This window comes from Ooceraea biroi, chromosome 7 (assembly GCF_003672135.1).
Source record: "Ooceraea biroi isolate clonal line C1 chromosome 7, Obir_v5.4, whole genome shotgun sequence".
Taxonomy (NCBI): domain Eukaryota; kingdom Metazoa; phylum Arthropoda; class Insecta; order Hymenoptera; family Formicidae; genus Ooceraea; species Ooceraea biroi.
This window is the reverse complement of record NC_039512.1, coordinates 12069090-12086708: the sequence shown is the minus strand read 5'-3', so window position 1 is coordinate 12086708 and position 17619 is coordinate 12069090. Positions and strand designations below refer to the sequence as shown.

At 39.7% G+C, this 17619-nt stretch overlaps 4 protein-coding genes across 8 annotated transcripts; 1 reads left to right on the top strand and 3 right to left on the bottom strand.

Annotated features, from left to right (window-relative positions):
- Positions 1-415: 415 nt before the first annotated feature.
- LOC105279782 (paramyosin) lies at positions 416-5922 on the bottom strand. 4 transcript variants are annotated; one of them, XM_011339801.3, is made up of 9 exons: positions 3210-3790; positions 2853-3072; positions 2473-2775; positions 2203-2393; positions 1933-2088; positions 1557-1845; positions 1357-1485; positions 998-1241; positions 416-738 (listed from the first exon to the last, which is right to left on the bottom strand). In XM_011339801.3, exons 1-9 carry the CDS (start codon positions 3278-3280, stop codon positions 722-724), a joined length of 1620 nt encoding a protein of 539 aa, XP_011338103.1. In that variant the 5' UTR covers positions 3281-3790; the 3' UTR covers positions 416-721. The 4 variants fall into 4 exon arrangements, with proteins under 4 accessions (XP_011338103.1, XP_011338102.1, XP_011338100.1 ...); XM_011339800.3 differs by having other exon boundaries at positions 416-703; XM_011339799.1 differs by lacking the exon at positions 416-738 and adding an exon at positions 5846-5922 and having other exon boundaries at positions 859-1241; positions 3210-3370.
- A 727-nt stretch (positions 5923-6649) lies between these two features.
- On the top strand, positions 6650-15273 carry LOC105279786 (1-acyl-sn-glycerol-3-phosphate acyltransferase gamma). 2 transcript variants are annotated; one of them, XM_011339805.3, is made up of 10 exons: positions 6650-7619; positions 9003-9247; positions 9324-9496; positions 9598-9759; positions 9895-10233; positions 13602-13831; positions 13960-14161; positions 14486-14521; positions 14598-14792; positions 15052-15273. In XM_011339805.3, the coding sequence occupies exons 2-10, from the start codon at positions 9067-9069 to the stop codon at positions 15073-15075; spliced, it is 1542 nt and encodes a 513-aa protein (XP_011338107.1). In that variant the 5' UTR covers positions 6650-7619; positions 9003-9066; the 3' UTR covers positions 15076-15273. The 2 variants fall into 2 exon arrangements, with proteins under 2 accessions (XP_011338107.1, XP_011338106.1); XM_011339804.3 differs by having other exon boundaries at positions 6650-8772.
- On the bottom strand, positions 11285-13418 carry LOC105279785. Its single transcript, XM_011339803.3, has 3 exons — positions 13020-13418; positions 12384-12607; positions 11285-12237 (listed from the first exon to the last, which is right to left on the bottom strand). Exons 1-3 carry the CDS (start codon positions 13038-13040, stop codon positions 12066-12068), a joined length of 417 nt encoding a protein of 138 aa, XP_011338105.1. The 5' UTR covers positions 13041-13418; the 3' UTR covers positions 11285-12065.
- Positions 15270-17450, bottom strand: LOC105279784 (IST1 homolog). The gene is made up of 5 exons (XM_011339802.3): positions 16900-17450; positions 16306-16756; positions 16044-16187; positions 15867-15920; positions 15270-15707 (listed from the first exon to the last, which is right to left on the bottom strand). Exons 1-5 carry the CDS (start codon positions 17166-17168, stop codon positions 15528-15530), a joined length of 1098 nt encoding a protein of 365 aa, XP_011338104.1. The 5' UTR covers positions 17169-17450; the 3' UTR covers positions 15270-15527.
- Between the last annotated feature and the right edge of the window lie 169 nt (positions 17451-17619).

Sequence of the window (17619 nt, the reverse complement as noted above, 5' to 3'; positions counted from 1 at the left end):
TTCACTTTCATCATTTAGTGCTAATTAAATTGCGGATGTTCAAGCGAAAGAGACAAATCGGAATCCGTTTTTCTTAAGTGAAAACATTGATGCAGCATAAATTTATTCACAATTTTAATATCTATTAAATATTAAAATATTGAAACTATTTCTTTAAATTAAAATTTTATTAAAAGTTATTGAAATTATCTGGAGAATATGCGCTTCTTTATCTGCTTGATCCCACAGTAGTTCGCGAAAAAAATGGCTGAGCGTGCATTACGTTGCAAGATATGCAAAACGTAGAGATTGCACTTTTTCCTCTGACGAGGGAAAAAAAATTCCGTACAGCATGCAACGTAAATTTCTTATCTGTCTACGTTTTATAAAAATGCACGATTTTTCGCATAAACATCCACAGTTAATTACATTCTTATACGTACGTACGTAATAACATTATATTTTGTTGAGTATTAATCATTACATAATTGGCTCATCGGGTTTTCCCCACAATTTTAGATCAATATGAGTATAAAAAAATATTAAGAAGATTATATATATTCGGAGAGACACTGACGCAATGCTTGCCATCCCCGACACTGCATAATGATGATGATGATGATGGTGATGATGATGCCTGGTGATGTCGGATGTTAAATCGCTAAGAATGAAGATGGCTACCTTGCCCGCCAACTGCGAGACTAGCTCGAGCCAGCCGTCTGATCTGAGAGCAAGACATGGCTTACTTTACGGTCACAACTAGAACAGACAGTTTGCGCCGTGAAAAAGATTAAAAGGAAAAAGGAGGAAACTTTAAGATTGAATTACAGCAATCGCAGAGGTCGAAAATCAAAGATCAAATATTTAAAAAAAAAACTGTTTTAGTGTTCAGAAAATTTTATATTGCTCCAAGCTGATCGAACGGCGCGATTAATCGGAAGACCTTTGGGGAACTCTTTAAAAAATCAGTTGGAGGGTACATTGGAGAGATGATCCAGGAAATCCAAGGGGGCCTTACCATCTGGTTTCTTGGTCTCGGACTCGGTCGGGTCCTTATAATCCTCCGGAAGCGGATGGGGACCCGGATGCGGCAAGTCCAGCGCCTTCTCCTGCACCACTTTAAACGAGGCTTTAATATTGTCCAATGCAGTTCCCAGGCCTATTTTGATCTGATTGAATTCCTGCGTCACCAGGGAGAGACGACCGAGCAGATAGTTCAAGTTGTCATCCACCTCCACCATGCGTTTTGTTATCTCGCCAACCTGCGGAGTTTCGGAATCGGCGAGATTAATTGACTGCGGTGATACATATAAAATTTGGATAAATTTCGAGAGAATTAATTTTCTTGGTTTAGTCTACTTGTATGCTCGCTCTCACCTTGCTCTCCATTCCACCCATGGTGGACGTCGTACCATTAACGTAGGCTTCATTCTGTTGGTGCAGCTTGTCCAGAGCTCGAGCGCTTTCTGTCATCTGCTGGTACATGACGTTGATCTGTCTCCAGACCTGCGACAACGAAATGATGAGTCGATCGGAAACGATCAGTTCAACGATCAATCGAGTAATAAATTCTTTACTTTATTCATCTCCTGTTCCATCTTGGTGGTGAGGTTCGCCAGGGCACCGTTCTGATTATCCATAATGTCGTTCGAGATCCCGTCAAATCTCTGATTCAGAGTGCTGTTGATGTTGTTGCTTTGGGCCCTCACTAGATCCCCTACTTCCAGCAGAATCTGATGCACGCCGTATTCCACCCGTTTCTTCGTATCCAGCACATGATCGGCCATGGAAACCATCACGGACTGACCCTTCTCCAGATTCTGCAGTCCTTGTTTAACGCGTTCCGCATTGTTAGCCAGGTCCATCCTGCAAAGGTCCATCATGCGGTGTAGCTAAAATCTATTTAATCGCAGACATTTGACGATTTGATATATAATAATAATCAAATTTTACCGTAATGCCGTCACCGAGTCTTTGGTTTCCATGTTAGCCTCTGCTATCTTGTTCTCCGTATCGTCCATGTTGCGTGTGAGAATATCCTTCAACGCGTGCTTAGTCTCCTGCAGCATGGTCTGCGTCTCGTTGTGCATCGTCTGCATTTCTTTCACCCTGTATCGTGTAGGACAATTAATTTCGGAGCATTCTGAACGTTAAACGTAATTTTTGCAAACAATGCTGACTCCAATGTAAAACATATCGGGATATCTACGGAGACAATATTACTTGGGTAATTCCCGTAGCTTGTCAGAAGTGTCTTCCACCAGTTCCTGCACCCGCACCAGCGTCCTGATGTGCTCATCGAAGGACGGTGCCAGATCCGTCCACTGCGATCTGTCCTGAACGCTCTGGGTCATCTGCTTTATTTTCTCCAGGGAGATTTCAATGTCCCCGATCCTCGCGGCTACATCCTGCACCTGCAAGATCCAACGGTGATGTACTTTACAGTTTACGTTTGAACAAGAGAGAGTTGTACTTCAATTATAGGCAGATTACCTCCGAGTGGATTACGTGAGTCTTGTCCATCAGCGAACCTGACTCTTTCTCTTTCATCCTCGCCGCGTTGTTGTGCATGTCATCCTTGAGCCTCGCGATCTCTCCCATCAAATTGGTCTCTGTACTGTTCAGCTTACCGAGGAGGTCAGTGAGACCGTTGTCTTGAGCTGGAGTGGCTTCCGGGCGACTGTTCACCTCCGCCACCTTGTTCTCGATGTCCGTAAGCCAGCCCTCCAGACGGTTCTCCAGGTCCTCTAAACTGTCGGCGGTCTTTTGCATCTGTATGCGCTCCCTCTCGTCCCTCTGCGCGAAGAAACGTTGTCAGGATAAGGAAAACCCAATCTCTTATGTGTCTCACTGAGCAAAATGCGAACGTTCACCTGTGCAATCAAGTTCTCTATCCCGGCGATCCTCTCATCCAGTTTGGTCAACTGTAGCTTCAGACCATCCACAGCAAACACACGTTTGGTCAGGACATTTATGGTCTTTTTCAGTTGCTCACCGAGCTGCCGCTCCCTCGCCTCATGCCTCTCCAACTTCTCCGTGTTCTCCCGCATCATGTGCACCAAGCTCAGCATAGCGTCCTTAATATCTTCATGGCTGCAAAGGGAAAATTGATACAATGCTTTGCAACAAATATGTTAATTTAAATGAAATTTAAAGACTGGATCTTGTCTGATCTTATCTGGGAAGAGCAACTTTGATCTGTCGGCTTGCAGATTAAACGGATTACGTACGTGATCTCCCTGGTGTGACCAACATCGATGCAGAAACAGTACAAGAGCGTGAGGAAAACGAGCAGCCTCATGGTTCTCGTTGTTTAGATCCGAGAAACTGCCAAATCGTAGTCCGCAGTGTCGTTTTGACCAGTAGGATATTATGTCGATCACAAAGTCTCCTTGAACGACGATAAAATTTGATTGAAAATCGAACACGGACAATAGGAAATCGATGAAATTGCGCTGCTGTGATAATGAGTAAAGTTGCCGCTATTTCTATAAGCCACGAGTGTATGTCTTCTTCCCTACATTTAATTGAATGCACTGCCATCGAGATAAGAAACACGCAGGTCATCCCTGATGACCCCGAGAGAAACTTAGAGAGAGAAACCATCACTCACAATAAATTACTCTAGATCTTCAGCACACGAGCGTAGATCGATTATATTCTGCCTCCAATGTGTACGAAGCATACTCCAATTTACTTAATTGCACGTTAAGTTGCGTCTAATTTATTTGAAACTCGGGCACAATAATTTCGATATTATTCTTTTACGTTTAACTTTGAATTGAGCGAAATAATACATTTTAGCTTTAAATAACATATAAGTTTTTTTACTTATTAATTAATTATGATTATAAAATTTAAAATATAATTACAAAAACTAATTATATATGTCTTAAAAAAAGAAATACTTGATTTTTAATTGATTTTAATTATTCTATATCTTCGTTCTTCCTTTTCGTACTTTTATTTCCTTCTAATTAATTCTTATATTTATTCTACATATTGATTCTTGAGTTTATTTTCCCGAATTTATAAGTTTATTTAAAAAGTTTTAATTTGAGTGTTAATTGCCTCGTTAATGTCCAGAAATAATCTGAATAAAAATAAGCTCTCTTTTATATGATATACGCTGTTCTCACAAAGTAGCATGCCTCAAGCTGTAAGATGCAGTTCAATCTTTCTTCGCTACATGGAAGTAATGAAGGGATGAAATGTGTGCAGTTTATTTATAGACTCACAGACGAACCATTCCACCAGGGAGCCATGTGGTCCATTATAGCCATCACGCCATGTGTTTCAAGTGCAACACATTTGTTTTGCCCTTTATGTAAGTGCATTAGCACGAACTTGTGAAGCAAACCAGTTGTGAATCCATCAAATCTCTTAACGCATTACAGCAAAACTGGATTTTTATTTTTCTATTATTATTACTAATTTCTTCGTTTTATCGTAGATTTACAAACAAATACGGAAACTTGATTACTGCTCGGAAAAAGTATAAATAATGTAAATTTCTTCTTTATACTAAAAGTTTTATTATCACATTCTTTGCTCCGTGTTTATTATTATTTCTTAAGTAATTTAGAAACCGGTAATAAATTTTTCGGTTTTTATAATTTATTAAAAAAGATAGATTTTATTTTTACGAGAAGCAATTTTATAATTTGACTTTTTGATAGACAATCGGCATAATATTTCGAACTTTTTATAATACTTTGAAGTAAAATTAAAAAAAAGTGCAAATTTAATAGCAATACACATGATATCTGAGATGGACAGGAAATATACCTTCATAATGGGCTGCATTGTACTATAAATAGAATGCTAAGAAAGCTGCTGCATCTTAATTCAATGAATACGTTTCTTAACAAGAACGAAACATTGACCGATGAATTACAATCAATATTAACAATATAAATAATAACGTTAATTAATACAAGTTAATCATCAATTAATTAAATGTTGCTATTATTTTCAAAAAAGACAATTTTATACTTAAATATAAAGCTTGAAGAACTTAATAGATCGGAGATATCTTACAATATTCATTCAATTAATTATTCAATAAGTACAACAAGAAAAGAATAGGCAAGAAGCTTAATAATCAAACCATTAGCCGAATATTAAACTTTGTCTGTAGCAAGAAAAAAAGTCTGCTGTTTATTTACACAAAATTTCTTGCGGTATTTCCTTTTCCGTCCCTTTACTCCGACGGTAACGTTACTTCGAATGCAGAAAGTGCTATAATACAGCGCAGCGAGATGAACGGACCTATTATAATATTTACGAGACCACCCATAAACCCAGTTCTATTTTCGCGCGTAATTTGGTGCGTGTTCGACTTTCGATACGGTGCACCTCGATAATCGACAAGCGGCGGAACAAGTCGTTGCACGAGTGCATTGTTCGAAAAGGAGGAGAAAAAAAAACAGGCAAACGAGATGCGCTGTGCCGTTGAGATTTCGATCTTAGGGCGGTGCTTTCAATCGATCGATGATAACGATGATCGAGATCCACGGATCTTTGGATTGCGAAAGCCCGCGACGTAAGAAGAGCGTACGTACGTAACGCGTCCGCGAGACGCAAACCGCAACGCGTTTCTAATGCGCGCAAATGAAATGAACGGCAGCCGACATGCAAAGACGAGAAAGCGATGGAGTCGAGGGTAAAAAAAGCGCAATCGTAAGGACGCGGTCGTCACAGCGGCTGGACGATAAAAAGAGCTCGCTCGCTCTTCTCCGGTTTATCGGCGAGAGCTAGGCGAGAGAGGAGCGCACGGCGTTAGATCGATATCGAAGCGGATTCGATTTTTGTTTTGGGTGGCGAAGTTGGGCATTCAGATCGTCCGATCGGTCGCTCTACTCACTTGAGGGTGCTTGCTGTTCTCCTCGCGAAGATGCGCAGCCAACCGTTTCCCGACGTGACTAGCGGAGAACTGCGGAGAGCCGATCTCGCGCTGCCATTGCATACGGGAGGCCCCGCTCGGTTTTTTAAAAATCCTCGAAGCCGAATACTCGCGCAGCGCTGCCAACTTTCGTGAATGAAAAACATGAGGTTCGTTCTTGCCGTTCTCTGTATTCGCTTTCGTTATTACTATCGTTGAATCTTATTGTTACAGGAAAGATTTGAAGACGTGATTTTAATTTTTTTTCTGATGAGAAAAGGTTCACTTTTTGAATTCTATATATGCTGTTAAATGTAAACATGTTAAATAATATATATAATATGGTAATATATCATTTTCATGAATAAAAACGTCTTACTAAATTATACATTCAGAATTATGCTAAAGGCTTATGCTAAAATAACACAATTTTCGTGTATAAAAAATTCTTATTAAATTATAAATTTAAAATTATGCTTAAGATTGAGTTGATTTTTATGACTATTTTATTATTTATAACATAATTATTATATACAATTAATTTAAAATCTGAAAGATATAAAGGTGTTTTATGCATGTGTGTAATAGACGTAAAAAATCTAATCAATTTTATCAAATTAATCAAAGAAATTAAGAATTTGTTAGGTAGTTTAATACTTTTGCAAAGCGGAGAGAGAAAAAGAACACATATTTCACCATAAAAAACATATATTTATTAGATATTATACATAATATTAAAATTTTCAATATAGATATGTATATTTGCATATTTTAGATGCAAATATCTATACAATATATTTTGTACATTTCGCTACGAACAGAACAGAGTTTTCTCTTTTTCACATTCTGTTGCGAACATTGTTAACTAAAATTTCCCTATTACTCGCGCACTTGTTCGACCATCGCGACAACTGTAAACACTTTTTTCGATAAGTGTCAACGTGCAAAAGCGCGCGCTAATCAGAAATGCATGCACACATAACCACATAAATATACATGAGTGTCATATATCGACAGGAGCTCTGCACTTGCTCCATTACGCTGTTTGCACTCAACAATTGCAATTACGCATACATTAAATGCAGAGTAAAAAAGGGATGAGATCGAGAGGAACGCGCACGTACATTCGAACACAACACACACGCGTTCGCACGTTACATAATACTCCTACTTAACATCGCACGCACACTCGCCATGCATCCCTCATGCACACGCGTGCGTATTACGCGCATTGTTCTTCAAACACGCATTGCCCACACTGCACGCACGCAAAGCCAATGTGACTCGCATTGCCGCGCGTCCTCGTACATGCACACGGCGGCCATACTGGCACGAGCAAACTGCGCGAGGCGTTAATGAATCCGTGTTCCGTTTGAGGACCCGCCGTTGTCGCCGTTGTCGCCGTTCCCGCACTTCCGTGACTCGAATCCTCGGAGGCGTCCACCCCGCTCGCCGCCTCGTAATACCTAACCCCCAACGCACGGGCGGTCGGGCAGCCGCTCGTTTCACGCACTCCTCGTCCGTCGCTCATTCGCGCGCGCACAGGCATGGAGGCGTCCTGACTCCTCCGGATGAGAAGGCCACGAAGCGACGACGACGCCAGGACGGCTCACGCACCGTGCATCATACACCGTCGCACCGTTAACTGAACTTTGGATTCTCGCACTTTGATCCTCACCCACGTTTCTGCGCGCCTGACACGCACTCGTGATTCACTCGCACCGTGATTCCCCTCCGCGAGGACGCCGAATTTTAGGTAAGCCTCTACGCGAGAGCGTCTTCCTCGACGATACCGCGAGGAGGAATCTTGCCGGTCACGGAGGATTCGTTCTCCAGGTGCAAGAGTGAGTCAACCTACAGCGAGTCCATCTTCCAAATTGGACGTATTGCACTTGTAAATAGTTTCGCGTTTCTCTCGGCTAAGACACGCGCGTTCCTCGAATCGAGATAACGGGACGTAGATTATAGTCTAGCACGCCGTTTGTTAAATGCGTAATTGAATTAAACCCAAATGTGCGATCTGTTGGGTGATACGACGTGACAGCGACAGCTCGCCGTTGCTCGCGGCAGGATGTGAGTTGTGTAAGGCAATGGACTATGTGTCCGATTCTGTCATTCTGCTGTCCTCAAATCATGTAACTCACTGTAATTCTTCTCTCAGCATTAGCTGTTTACCTGTTTCGTACGTCAGTGCTTTGTATGTGTTCGTGTTAACATCAGCCACTTCCCAGTGCTAGGTTTCTGTTGGTTTCAGGTATCTGGATTGCTTGGAGATTTGTGAATGATAAATAATAATTTACAGATGGTATTACGTGCTATTTTGGCCACTGGTTCTTCCAGACATCCATTAAATTCCCATATAATATGATGTTTCTGTTACGTAACGTGCTTTGTGGCACAGCGAAGTCATAGTAGCTTGAAGTTTTGGGGATTCTTCAGCGATAAAAAGGCGATTTAAGAAGGATTTTACAAGGAAAATATTCTCACGATAGCTCAAGATTACGAATTAATTGGAATTAATCGAGGTTTCGATTAATACCATTAGCATGTATTTGCGTCGACAAGTGGCAAGATATAAATCCATCAATTTACATACGAAATCTGCCATTCGCCTATGTACCGTTACTTTGAAACTTTTTGAAAATGTTATACTCTGCTTATAGTAATTAATTGTAGCATTTAATTGTACATTGTTACACAGTATACACGTGTGTGTATATATATATATGCGCATATACGTATATATAAATATTTCTTTCCTTATATAAATGATTGCCTGTGCCAAATGAGTCTGGTTGATGAGCCAATTCGATGCTCGTGCCGTTTAATTGCCAATTTAATTGCCAATGGGCAGCATCCAGCTATCAAAGAATTTCACATAGCAACGCTACAGTAATTTCTTTCTTCAGGCAAGTTCTTATCCACTTGCGTAAATACTTGCACACACGTAGATGAATAATGTAACACAATAGATACCGAGCTCTCTTTCTTTTGAGATAGATGTCTCTTTCATAACAACAATCACTGATAACAGCATTTGTAATTAAATTCTGAAGAACTGAAGATTAAGAACTTCTTATATTGCTGCACTTTGATCTTTTTCTTGAGGTCTAAGTCTATTGATGTGCTTCTGTTACAGATAGAGGAAACAAATGTTTATGTCTTCTATAAAGCGTACAGCCTAGTACTATTCGCTTGTCACCATGGAAGTGCTCACGTCCGTGAAGAAATCGTCGGTGATACATCTTATGTTCGCCATTACATTTTTTACGTCTGGTTTGATAATAAACTTCTTCCAATGCATTTTGTACTTTGGACTAAGGCCCTTCTCCAAGTATCTCTATCGCAAGATTAACTACTACCTCTGCTACTCCTTCTACTGTCGTAAGTCTTTTCGCCTCCTCTCTTCTTCTATCTCGATTTTTTAAGGCATTTTTAAGGTTTCCTTTATCTTTGTCAGAGCTGGTATTCATGGCAGAATGGTGGGCAGGATCAGACCTGATATTGTACATAGATAAGGATGACTTTGCCAAGTACTTTGGCAACGAGCATGGCTATCTACTGATGAATCATAGTTATGAGACCGACTGGTTGATAGGCTGGCTACTATGCGACCGTGTGAGGTTGTTAGGTGTAAGTATCCTCCGAAAAATCAATTCTATTCGAGCACCCAAACGAAACGCGACCAAAGAACGTCCATCCTATCTAAAAAAAGATATCTGTTTGCTCCTCAGAATTGCAAAGCGTACGCCAAGAAGTCGATACAGTACATCCCGACGCTGGGATGGGCGTGGAAATTCGCCGAGAGCATTTTCCTCGAGAGGAGTTGGGAAAAGGATAAGGAGAAGATCAAGAACCAAATCAAAGAATTGGTCGAGTATCCTGACACAATGTGGGTAAGTCGAGCGTTATTATATCTTTTCTTTTTTTCTAAACACGGTTGCATCGGTTAAAAAAAGCCTTTATTTCACAGCGTCCTGAGTCTCGTTTTATTCTACAACAATTAGATAATTATTGATAATTAATTATAGCTGCTGCTCTATCCCGAGGGCACGCGCTTCACGCCGAAGAAGCTGGAGGCCAGTCAGAAGTTCGCCATTGAGAAGGGACTACCAGTACTGAAGTACCACTTAACGCCACGCACAAAGGGCTTTACTGCAAGTATACCGCACATGAGAGGTAAACCGGCGGCCATTTACGACATTCAGATAGCATTCAAGCCATCTGATCCGGTAAAACCTACCATGAAGAATCTCCTGTTGGGCAAACCGCTGGAGGGGCACATGTATGCTAAAAGAATACCCATCGAAGAGGTGCCGGAGGGAGACGAGGCTGCCGCCGAGTGGTTGCACAAGCTGTATCAGCAAAAGGTAGTATGTCAAGTATATACGTTGTATGCTCGGATGGAGAAGGATTCGCGTGACTTTTGTAAAGCTAGAGCCAACGTAACTGGTTACGTATTAGCAATACGTAGTGTACACACAGTATTATTCGAGTTTAAGTAGGCGCTTGATTGAAATTAGACGTATTGAGTAATTTTCTGCATAAGGATAGTTGTTGTTTGCAATTCTGAATAATCCTGCTTATCTTGCGTATTGTCCAACTTGAGTATATCGAATTGTTTAATTTTCGATATGAAGAAGATAAATATTTTATTATATTGGTTTTTCTTTGTAATATTAAAGACATTAATAAAGTCGAGCAATTAAATCGAGTGGGACACTACGCAGGATTTTCAATTCGCTGTTGAACGAGTTAGTTCGCACTAAACGATAGCGCTAGATGAACCGTTTGCCCCGGTAGGACCGTATGACGGAGAGCTTCTATGAAACTGGTGATTTTTTCGCCACGAGTGGAGTGCCTAGGACAGACACGTTCAAGTTAAAGAGAAGATATTATTCCCTCATTAACACCATATTCTGGACAGTAGTTGTCCTTGTACCAATGCTGTATTATCTCCTGAGGCTCCTTCTATCCGGCTCGATCATCTACTTTTCCATCGGGGTTGCTATTATCATTTTATGTAAGTAGTACCCTTCATACTTACGTATAGTTGTTATAACTAGTAGTCACATTTATCATATCATCCACATTCGAATTAATAAATAGTAATTTTTATGCCATTTTCAAAGCACTGGAAGCGGACAAACAATGTGATGAATTTTAATTGCCAAAGCTAATTGCCTTTTTTAAAATGATTATATATTCAAGGAGTAAAATTAAAAATGTTAAATTTCATCAATTCACTTTTTATATCTAGTTTTTTGTAAGCCCTCGCTTTTACACTTGGCTTACTGCGCTTAAGATACATATCGCTCGCGTTTTCTCACGTGCCGTTTTGCGGTTTTAAATCACCACGCATAGCTAGGCAGATTCTTACAGACACTGAGCACATCTTTATGGAAACAAATTCAATTACAGTTTACTTGTTAATGGACAAAACGCTTGGAATGTCCGAGATAAGCAAGGGCTCATCTTACGGCGCGGAGAATGCGACGAAGAACAAATAACTTTTAAACAATCATCAATCAACAAGTAACAACAATTGCCGTGTGAACAATGTGTCAAAAGAAAGACGTGACGGGATAATTATGTGGTTTGGGGTAATGGGGGACGAGAGGAGGGGGGAAAAAAAGTGCGGAGGACAGGGGAAAAACAGATGCGTATACATTTCATTTTTACGTCTGTGTGTGATCCATTCAGCGACAGATGCGTTTCCTGTATGGACTAGATATTAATATACACAGCCTCATACATAAATATATATATATATATTATATATATATATATATGTATATACATATATATCTATACTTGGTATTATTATATATGACGTTTATATCTTTTTTTTTTGCGTTGGCATTTTTTTCTTATATAGCGATTGTTATTGTTAAATAAACGGTTTAATCCCAATGCACTCGCAGAAATTATTTTTACAGAACACATGCGTCACGGACGTGCTGTATATATATCTACCTCTCATAATCTTGAATTATATAATTATATATATATATATATATATATATATATATATATTGAATCATATGTATGTCGAATTATTTTATGTATATTCCGACATTTCCCGCATAACTCGAAGCTTGTTCCAGTAACTGTTGTTCTTCAATTAGCGCTTGCACAAGGTTCCGATACGTGTAAATAAATTTATTAATTACTTTAAGCTTACAGGAGCACATGGGATACATTAAGTTCCAGGTTTGTGAGCGAAAGTTTCGTGATGTCGCTCTTGATAGCCGCCGTTGGGGCCCGCGATGTAACTGACAATCCTGAGTTTCCCCTTCGCATCGTAGAAACCGTATCGGCCCTTAACGCTTCCATCCTGAAGACGCTCCTCTATCCTATACTGCCGATTTTTTCTACGATAATACAAAAGCGAGATTTATCATTCATTATTCTTGATGATTGCTTATTCCATGAAGTTTTTAACATATGAATGAATGAAATATGATTCCGTATGCGAGAACCACTTATGCGGATGAATATTCATGTACAGTGTATTCACCCGTGTCCAGTGTCGAAGCCAAAAATGTACGTTCCAGGTCCCTGATGATTCCTTATTTGAAAGTCTACTCGACTTCCGTCGGACAGATACCTTGTTGGTTTCTTGGACGTCAAAATAGGATAAATCGTTGAAATATGGTTTGGCTGTATCGAATTGATCTCTCCGTTTACATTATCATAATGTATTGACAATACAATCACGCACGACCAAAGTTTAAAAATAAGCTGCAAGAAATAGTATAAGAAATATTTTCAATTCAATTTTAAATAACTAAAAAGTTGGAATGAGGAGTAGGTCTTTAAAATGTAAGATGAGAGATCGCGATGCAAACTGAATATGAAAAATACTACGAAAGAAGTCTGTTTAATAGGTGTAATGAACTCTACTACTTAGCATAATAAATATTCATAAAATAACTTGATAATGAATATACAATTATTCAGAATGAAATTTGTCGAGCAGCATAATTTAAACACTTTCACATCTTCGCGGTTCATTGCCTTCCTTGATCTACATTTCCGTCCTCAACGTAGCTCTCATCGCAATAAAAACATAGAATTACTAACGTACTTTTTGTCAAAAATGCATTTTCTCACGAAAAATACATCTTATAATAATGACAACACGAGTACTTACAAAGCACTTGGTGTACATCATATCTCCTTTGGCGGACAGTTTCCAGAGTACTGAACGCTCGGACGCGTCCAGACTCGTGTGTTATGCCTTCATGAAGCTCTCACTTTCCCCGTGATTGGATACTGTTTTTCTTCATCCTGACAATTCAATGGCTCTCGTCCACAAAGGACTCACCCGTGACAATGGTCACGATAATCCGATCACTAATTAGAAGAATTGCATAAGGGAGGTAGTGGAGCGTGTCTCCATCCGGAATATTTTGTTTTGCGACAATTATTCATCCGTCAAGTTGTCACATTAGTGATGCGAGTATCTTTAGAGACGCGCTTTATAAGTATGCATGAAAAAAAGAAGAGTATCATTTGGAAGAATAGAGTGCACGCGAGATGACCAGGGTGATCCTCGTAGCTTTGTGCAGCGTTTGCCTGTTGCTGGTAGAGCCAGTAACCGTAAGTAATTTGTTGCAGCAGTGTTTGCGCAAATTTAGAAAGAGACGAATCTTTTATTCGTTACGATTAAAATTTAATATTTAACGATATAATAATCGTAATAGAAATTCTCCACATTTATTGTTACTTGCAGTCGTTGAAATGCAGGACGGGCGTCCAACAAGCGGATGAACAGTTTCGAAAGATCGTGCAAATGTGTAAGAAGCGATATACGAATGACGACGTTTACAGCGACGATTCCTCAAGTAACGACGAGGAGAGCGATGACTCTTTGGGCGTAGATGTGTTCGACACAAAATTCTTTCTGAGCGGCGACAGCAGATCCTCCAATGCACAATCTTGGAAAGATCAGAATAACAATTGGTAGCAGAACGAAACATAATCGCAATAATATGATTTAATAAACATATTTCAATAAACTATAATTATTAAGTATTATTAGTAGGCATTATCGATATAAGTAATATTAATATAAGTAATTTATCAATAAGGAACCACGGAAATAATCAGAGAAATGGCAACAATCAGCACCATTCCTTCAATTATACAAATGGAAACTGGAGGGACGGACAGTATCCTAATCGTGGCAGCAACAATCGCGACTTTGTTTCTACTGATGGAAACTTTAGACCAAATTATGGACAGGTGTACAACAACAATCCCGAGAGCTACAACAAGGAACAGGAACAAGCTGTAAGATACACTGATAGATACATATTTATGTAATACATGCAAATAAACTATTCTTGGAAAATTCAAGAAATATATGAAAGGATAAACAAAAACATAAATTTGCAAATATAAATTAAAGAAAATTATCAATATGCATTGCTCGCGACGCTGCTTGCAGAGAATTTCGTATTTTAAATATTATAAAAATTGAAGAGATATTAAGAAATATTTCTTGAAAAAGAAATGTATTTTCATATCTTAGTTTGATTCTCAAATTATTACTATATAATGTTTTATATTTTGCATCTATGTATTAATTTGTACGAAATATTATACGAATTGCAGTGCATCATTCAGTGTTTCTTCAACGAATTAAATGTAGTAAGTATACGGGATATTCTGGGACTTAATAGGTAGCGATTAGAGCGGTCAGTTTTTTAAATTTTATGTTTGTTAGGTGGATCACAGAGGATTTCCCGAGCAGAATTCAATTATCCAGCTGATGACGCAAAACACACACAATCCAGAGCTGCAGGACTTTGTAGAGGAAGCTATTATAGAATGTTATCACTATCTCAGCTCAGATATGAAACAGGAAAAGTGTCGCTTCTCACAGAATCTTCTGACTTGCCTAGCCGATAAAGGAAAGGAGGTACGTTCTATAAAATTAATTGATAAAACTACTCAAGATATTTCGTAGATGTTATAAATAATAAAATTAGTGATTTCTTCAGCACAAGTTTTTAAAAATTGCTAGACTAGACTAGAAAGAGATATATGAAAATCTGTTATTTTAGAATATTCTTATTTTACGCTAATAAGAATATATTTCCAAAACACCCAAAAAGTTTTAATATTGTTCAAAATCAATATTAAACAATTTTTTTTTAATATAATTATTTCCTTTTCAGAGATGTGAAGATTGGGATGATTAACAGTGTATGTACATTTTAATAATTGATTACCTAATAATTTTTCCAAGAAGAAGAAAAACATGGAAGAGAGAAGCAAGTGAGAAAAATTAATCATTATCCGCGAGGAAATGATTTGAAAAAAAAGATATTACGTGTAGCTAACCTGTAAAGCACTATAGTACATGTAATGACTGTAAAAAGAAATATACAGTATATAAATTAACACGTTGTATGTCAATTAACATTATAACAATTTATACATACTTGACATTCTCGCACGGGTGGACGCACAACTAATCATTTTCGTTTCTCTTTTCTCGCAAAAGCACCGTATCGCATCGTCTTAAAACCTAGGAACCCTCTTTTTTTTTCTGGAAGGCACTACTAAATACAACGTCGCACATCGTCTCGCGATGATAAAGCAAAAATGGGAACAACACGTTTCGTACGTAATATCCGTCCACTGCCGAGCGTTACTTCCTCTTCTTCAAGTCCTCGAATCGTTTCATCAGATCGTCGAAATCAATGTCGTCGTTCTGAGCCGAGTTCGCGGGCGGATCGTTACTCTCTGTCGGCACCGCCGGCAGATCTGGAAGCTGATAATTGTTCATTGGCATCTTCGACCTCGGCTGGGGTTTCGGTTTCTCATCCGACTATACGAAACAAAAAGTATATTGCGTAGAGTTTAATAAACGGTTGAAGAAATATAGTTAGCTTTATATTTATATGCTTATGCGAATATTATAAATGTGCGTTTATTTATAAATCATTTTGTAAAAATTAGAAGGATAAGGGAAAACACGTGATTTTACCTGTTTGTTTAAATCGGGCGGAAAGTTGGGATACGGTGGTGGTAGATCCTCCTCCTGATCAACAATATTTCACACATTATTACAAATTATGAATTGTGGAAAAATTATGATCTGTTAATATAATGTTATCACGGAATTAGAGAGTTTCCGTTGGAGTAGTGAATGCACATTACTCACGGGTTTGTTTGAGTTAGCATTATCCAGAGGTATATTGTATGAAAACGCTGCAGGATTGAAGGGAGTGTTCTGGTCCTTCTCAGAAGGTGGCGACGTCGGGGATACGAATCCTATGGATGAAGTGTCTGAATTCTTTTCCGAATCCTGAAAAGATGCGGTATCCTTAGTAACGCTGAAGCTAACGGGGAAATTTCGTCTGGATAATTTTTAACGAATTGAATTAATCGCTTGTGATTGCAAAAGGAAATTAAAAGTGGCGTACCGTGCTCGTGTGGAATCCAGAATTCGGATCGGGCAACAGGGGTGGTTGTGGGAAACCTATGAATCCAGGCGGATGGGGCATGCCTCCACCACTGGCCGTGTCCAGATTGTTCCTCGATTCTCCTCCGTTGGCTCCTATGTCTATCAGCATCGCGTCCTGCGCTTCTGCCATCACTTGCGGATCTGGCTCGTACTCCACGTTGTAATTCTTTGCAATCTCTATTAGGTATTTCTCGACGAGCAGTTTCGACGGCGACTGCACGCTCATCTTGTGTTTCAGCTTCTCCGATATCGTCTGGATCGCCTCTTCGCGGCATGCCTCCGTATATTGTCTACCATACTTGGACGTCAGAATGTCTGCTATCACCTTGACCTCCTGCACATCTGTCTGGATACGAGGCGCTACCCAGAGAATAGTGGATATCGCCTCCGCGAGACCATCGTCGAGGTTTCTAGAAAAAAAAAATAATTTGCTAAAAAGCAGGATAAAGAGTGTCTCATAGCTATTCGCAGTGCTGGACTACAGTCTAAGTTAAGTTAGATCATTGTCATGACTGATGAATCAGTACACTGTTAGTACTTGACAGGTACTGACTTCATTTGCTGGATGAGACCGAACCGCGCGAGCAGCAGGTCGCAGTACATCTCCAACAGCTCCATCGCCTCCACCATGTAGTCCTCACGGATGATGTGCTCCACCCGGATCTTGGCGCGCTCCGTCTTGCCAGCGGCGATGTAATCGGCGATCTCGCGGCGTGCCTTCTGCGCCAGCTCCGTCTTCTTCTTCTCCAGCAACTTTAGCCGGTTGATCGCCAGACGCAGATGCGTCTTCAGCTTCGTGTAGTTCGGCCCGCTCGAGAACATCGTCGCGTCTCAATCACGGCCCGTCTCACCAATCTCGTTTCACGGTCTCTCCCGTCAAAAATCGCGGATTTACGCCTGCTGGATTTTAGGTGTCAGAAGCGCATCTGAGATCAGTCTAGTGCGTCTTGACAGTGGCGATGATCATATCGAATCTCTTCGACGGTATGTATAACCTGCCTGATGATTAAACGGATGACAACTCTATTCGGATGACATCACTCGACTCGCTCGATACACACATACGCGAGTCCACTTGATCTTGCTTGACACATGCATGATGCGTGCGGTTTCTCATAGGATCACGTGTAAGAAGTGGTACCAACTTACACCGCATGACAGTCACTAACTGAAAAATATGAGTCGAAGAGGTGGTCCACTTGGCGCTACAAACGCTTCGAGACACTCTTAAGAAGTGTTTTGAAGCATTTGTAGTGGTAAGTGAACCGGAAAA

Bases quoted from the DNA above. Each gene is read 5' to 3' on its own strand.
- LOC105279782 (XM_011339799.1), bottom strand. From the start codon at position 3,280: ATGAGGCTGCTCGTTTTCCTCACGCTCTTGTACTGTTTCTGCATCGAT. The intron at 3,073-3,209 runs GTACGTAATCCG...TTCCCTTTGCAG, and splicing joins GGTCACACCAGGGAGATCAC to CCATGAAGATATTAAGGACG. The intron at 1,846-1,932 runs GTAAAATTTGAT...GGACCTTTGCAG, and splicing joins GACTCGGTGACGGCATTACG to GATGGACCTGGCTAACAATG.
- LOC105279786 (XM_011339805.3), top strand. From the start codon at position 9,067: ATGGAAGTGCTCACGTCCGTGAAGAAATCGTCGGTGATACATCTTATG. The intron at 9,248-9,323 runs GTAAGTCTTTTC...TATCTTTGTCAG, and splicing joins CTGCTACTCCTTCTACTGTC to AGCTGGTATTCATGGCAGAA. The intron at 13,832-13,959 runs GTAGCAGAACGA...TTTATCAATAAG, and splicing joins AAAGATCAGAATAACAATTG to GAACCACGGAAATAATCAGA.
- LOC105279785 (XM_011339803.3), bottom strand. From the start codon at position 13,040: ATGATGTACACCAAGTGCTTT. The intron at 12,608-13,019 runs GTAAGTACTCGT...TATTTCTTGCAG, and splicing joins TGATGTACACCAAGTGCTTT to CTTATTTTTAAACTTTGGTC. The intron at 12,238-12,383 runs GTGAATACACTG...GTATTATCGTAG, and splicing joins GGCTTCGACACTGGACACGG to AAAAAATCGGCAGTATAGGA.
- LOC105279784 (XM_011339802.3), bottom strand. From the start codon at position 17,168: ATGTTCTCGAGCGGGCCGAACTACACGAAGCTGAAGACGCATCTGCGT. The intron at 16,188-16,305 runs GTACGCCACTTT...GCATCTTTTCAG, and splicing joins CTGGATTCCACACGAGCACG to GATTCGGAAAAGAATTCAGA. The intron at 15,708-15,866 runs GTAAAATCACGT...TGTTTCGTATAG, and splicing joins CGCCCGATTTAAACAAACAG to TCGGATGAGAAACCGAAACC.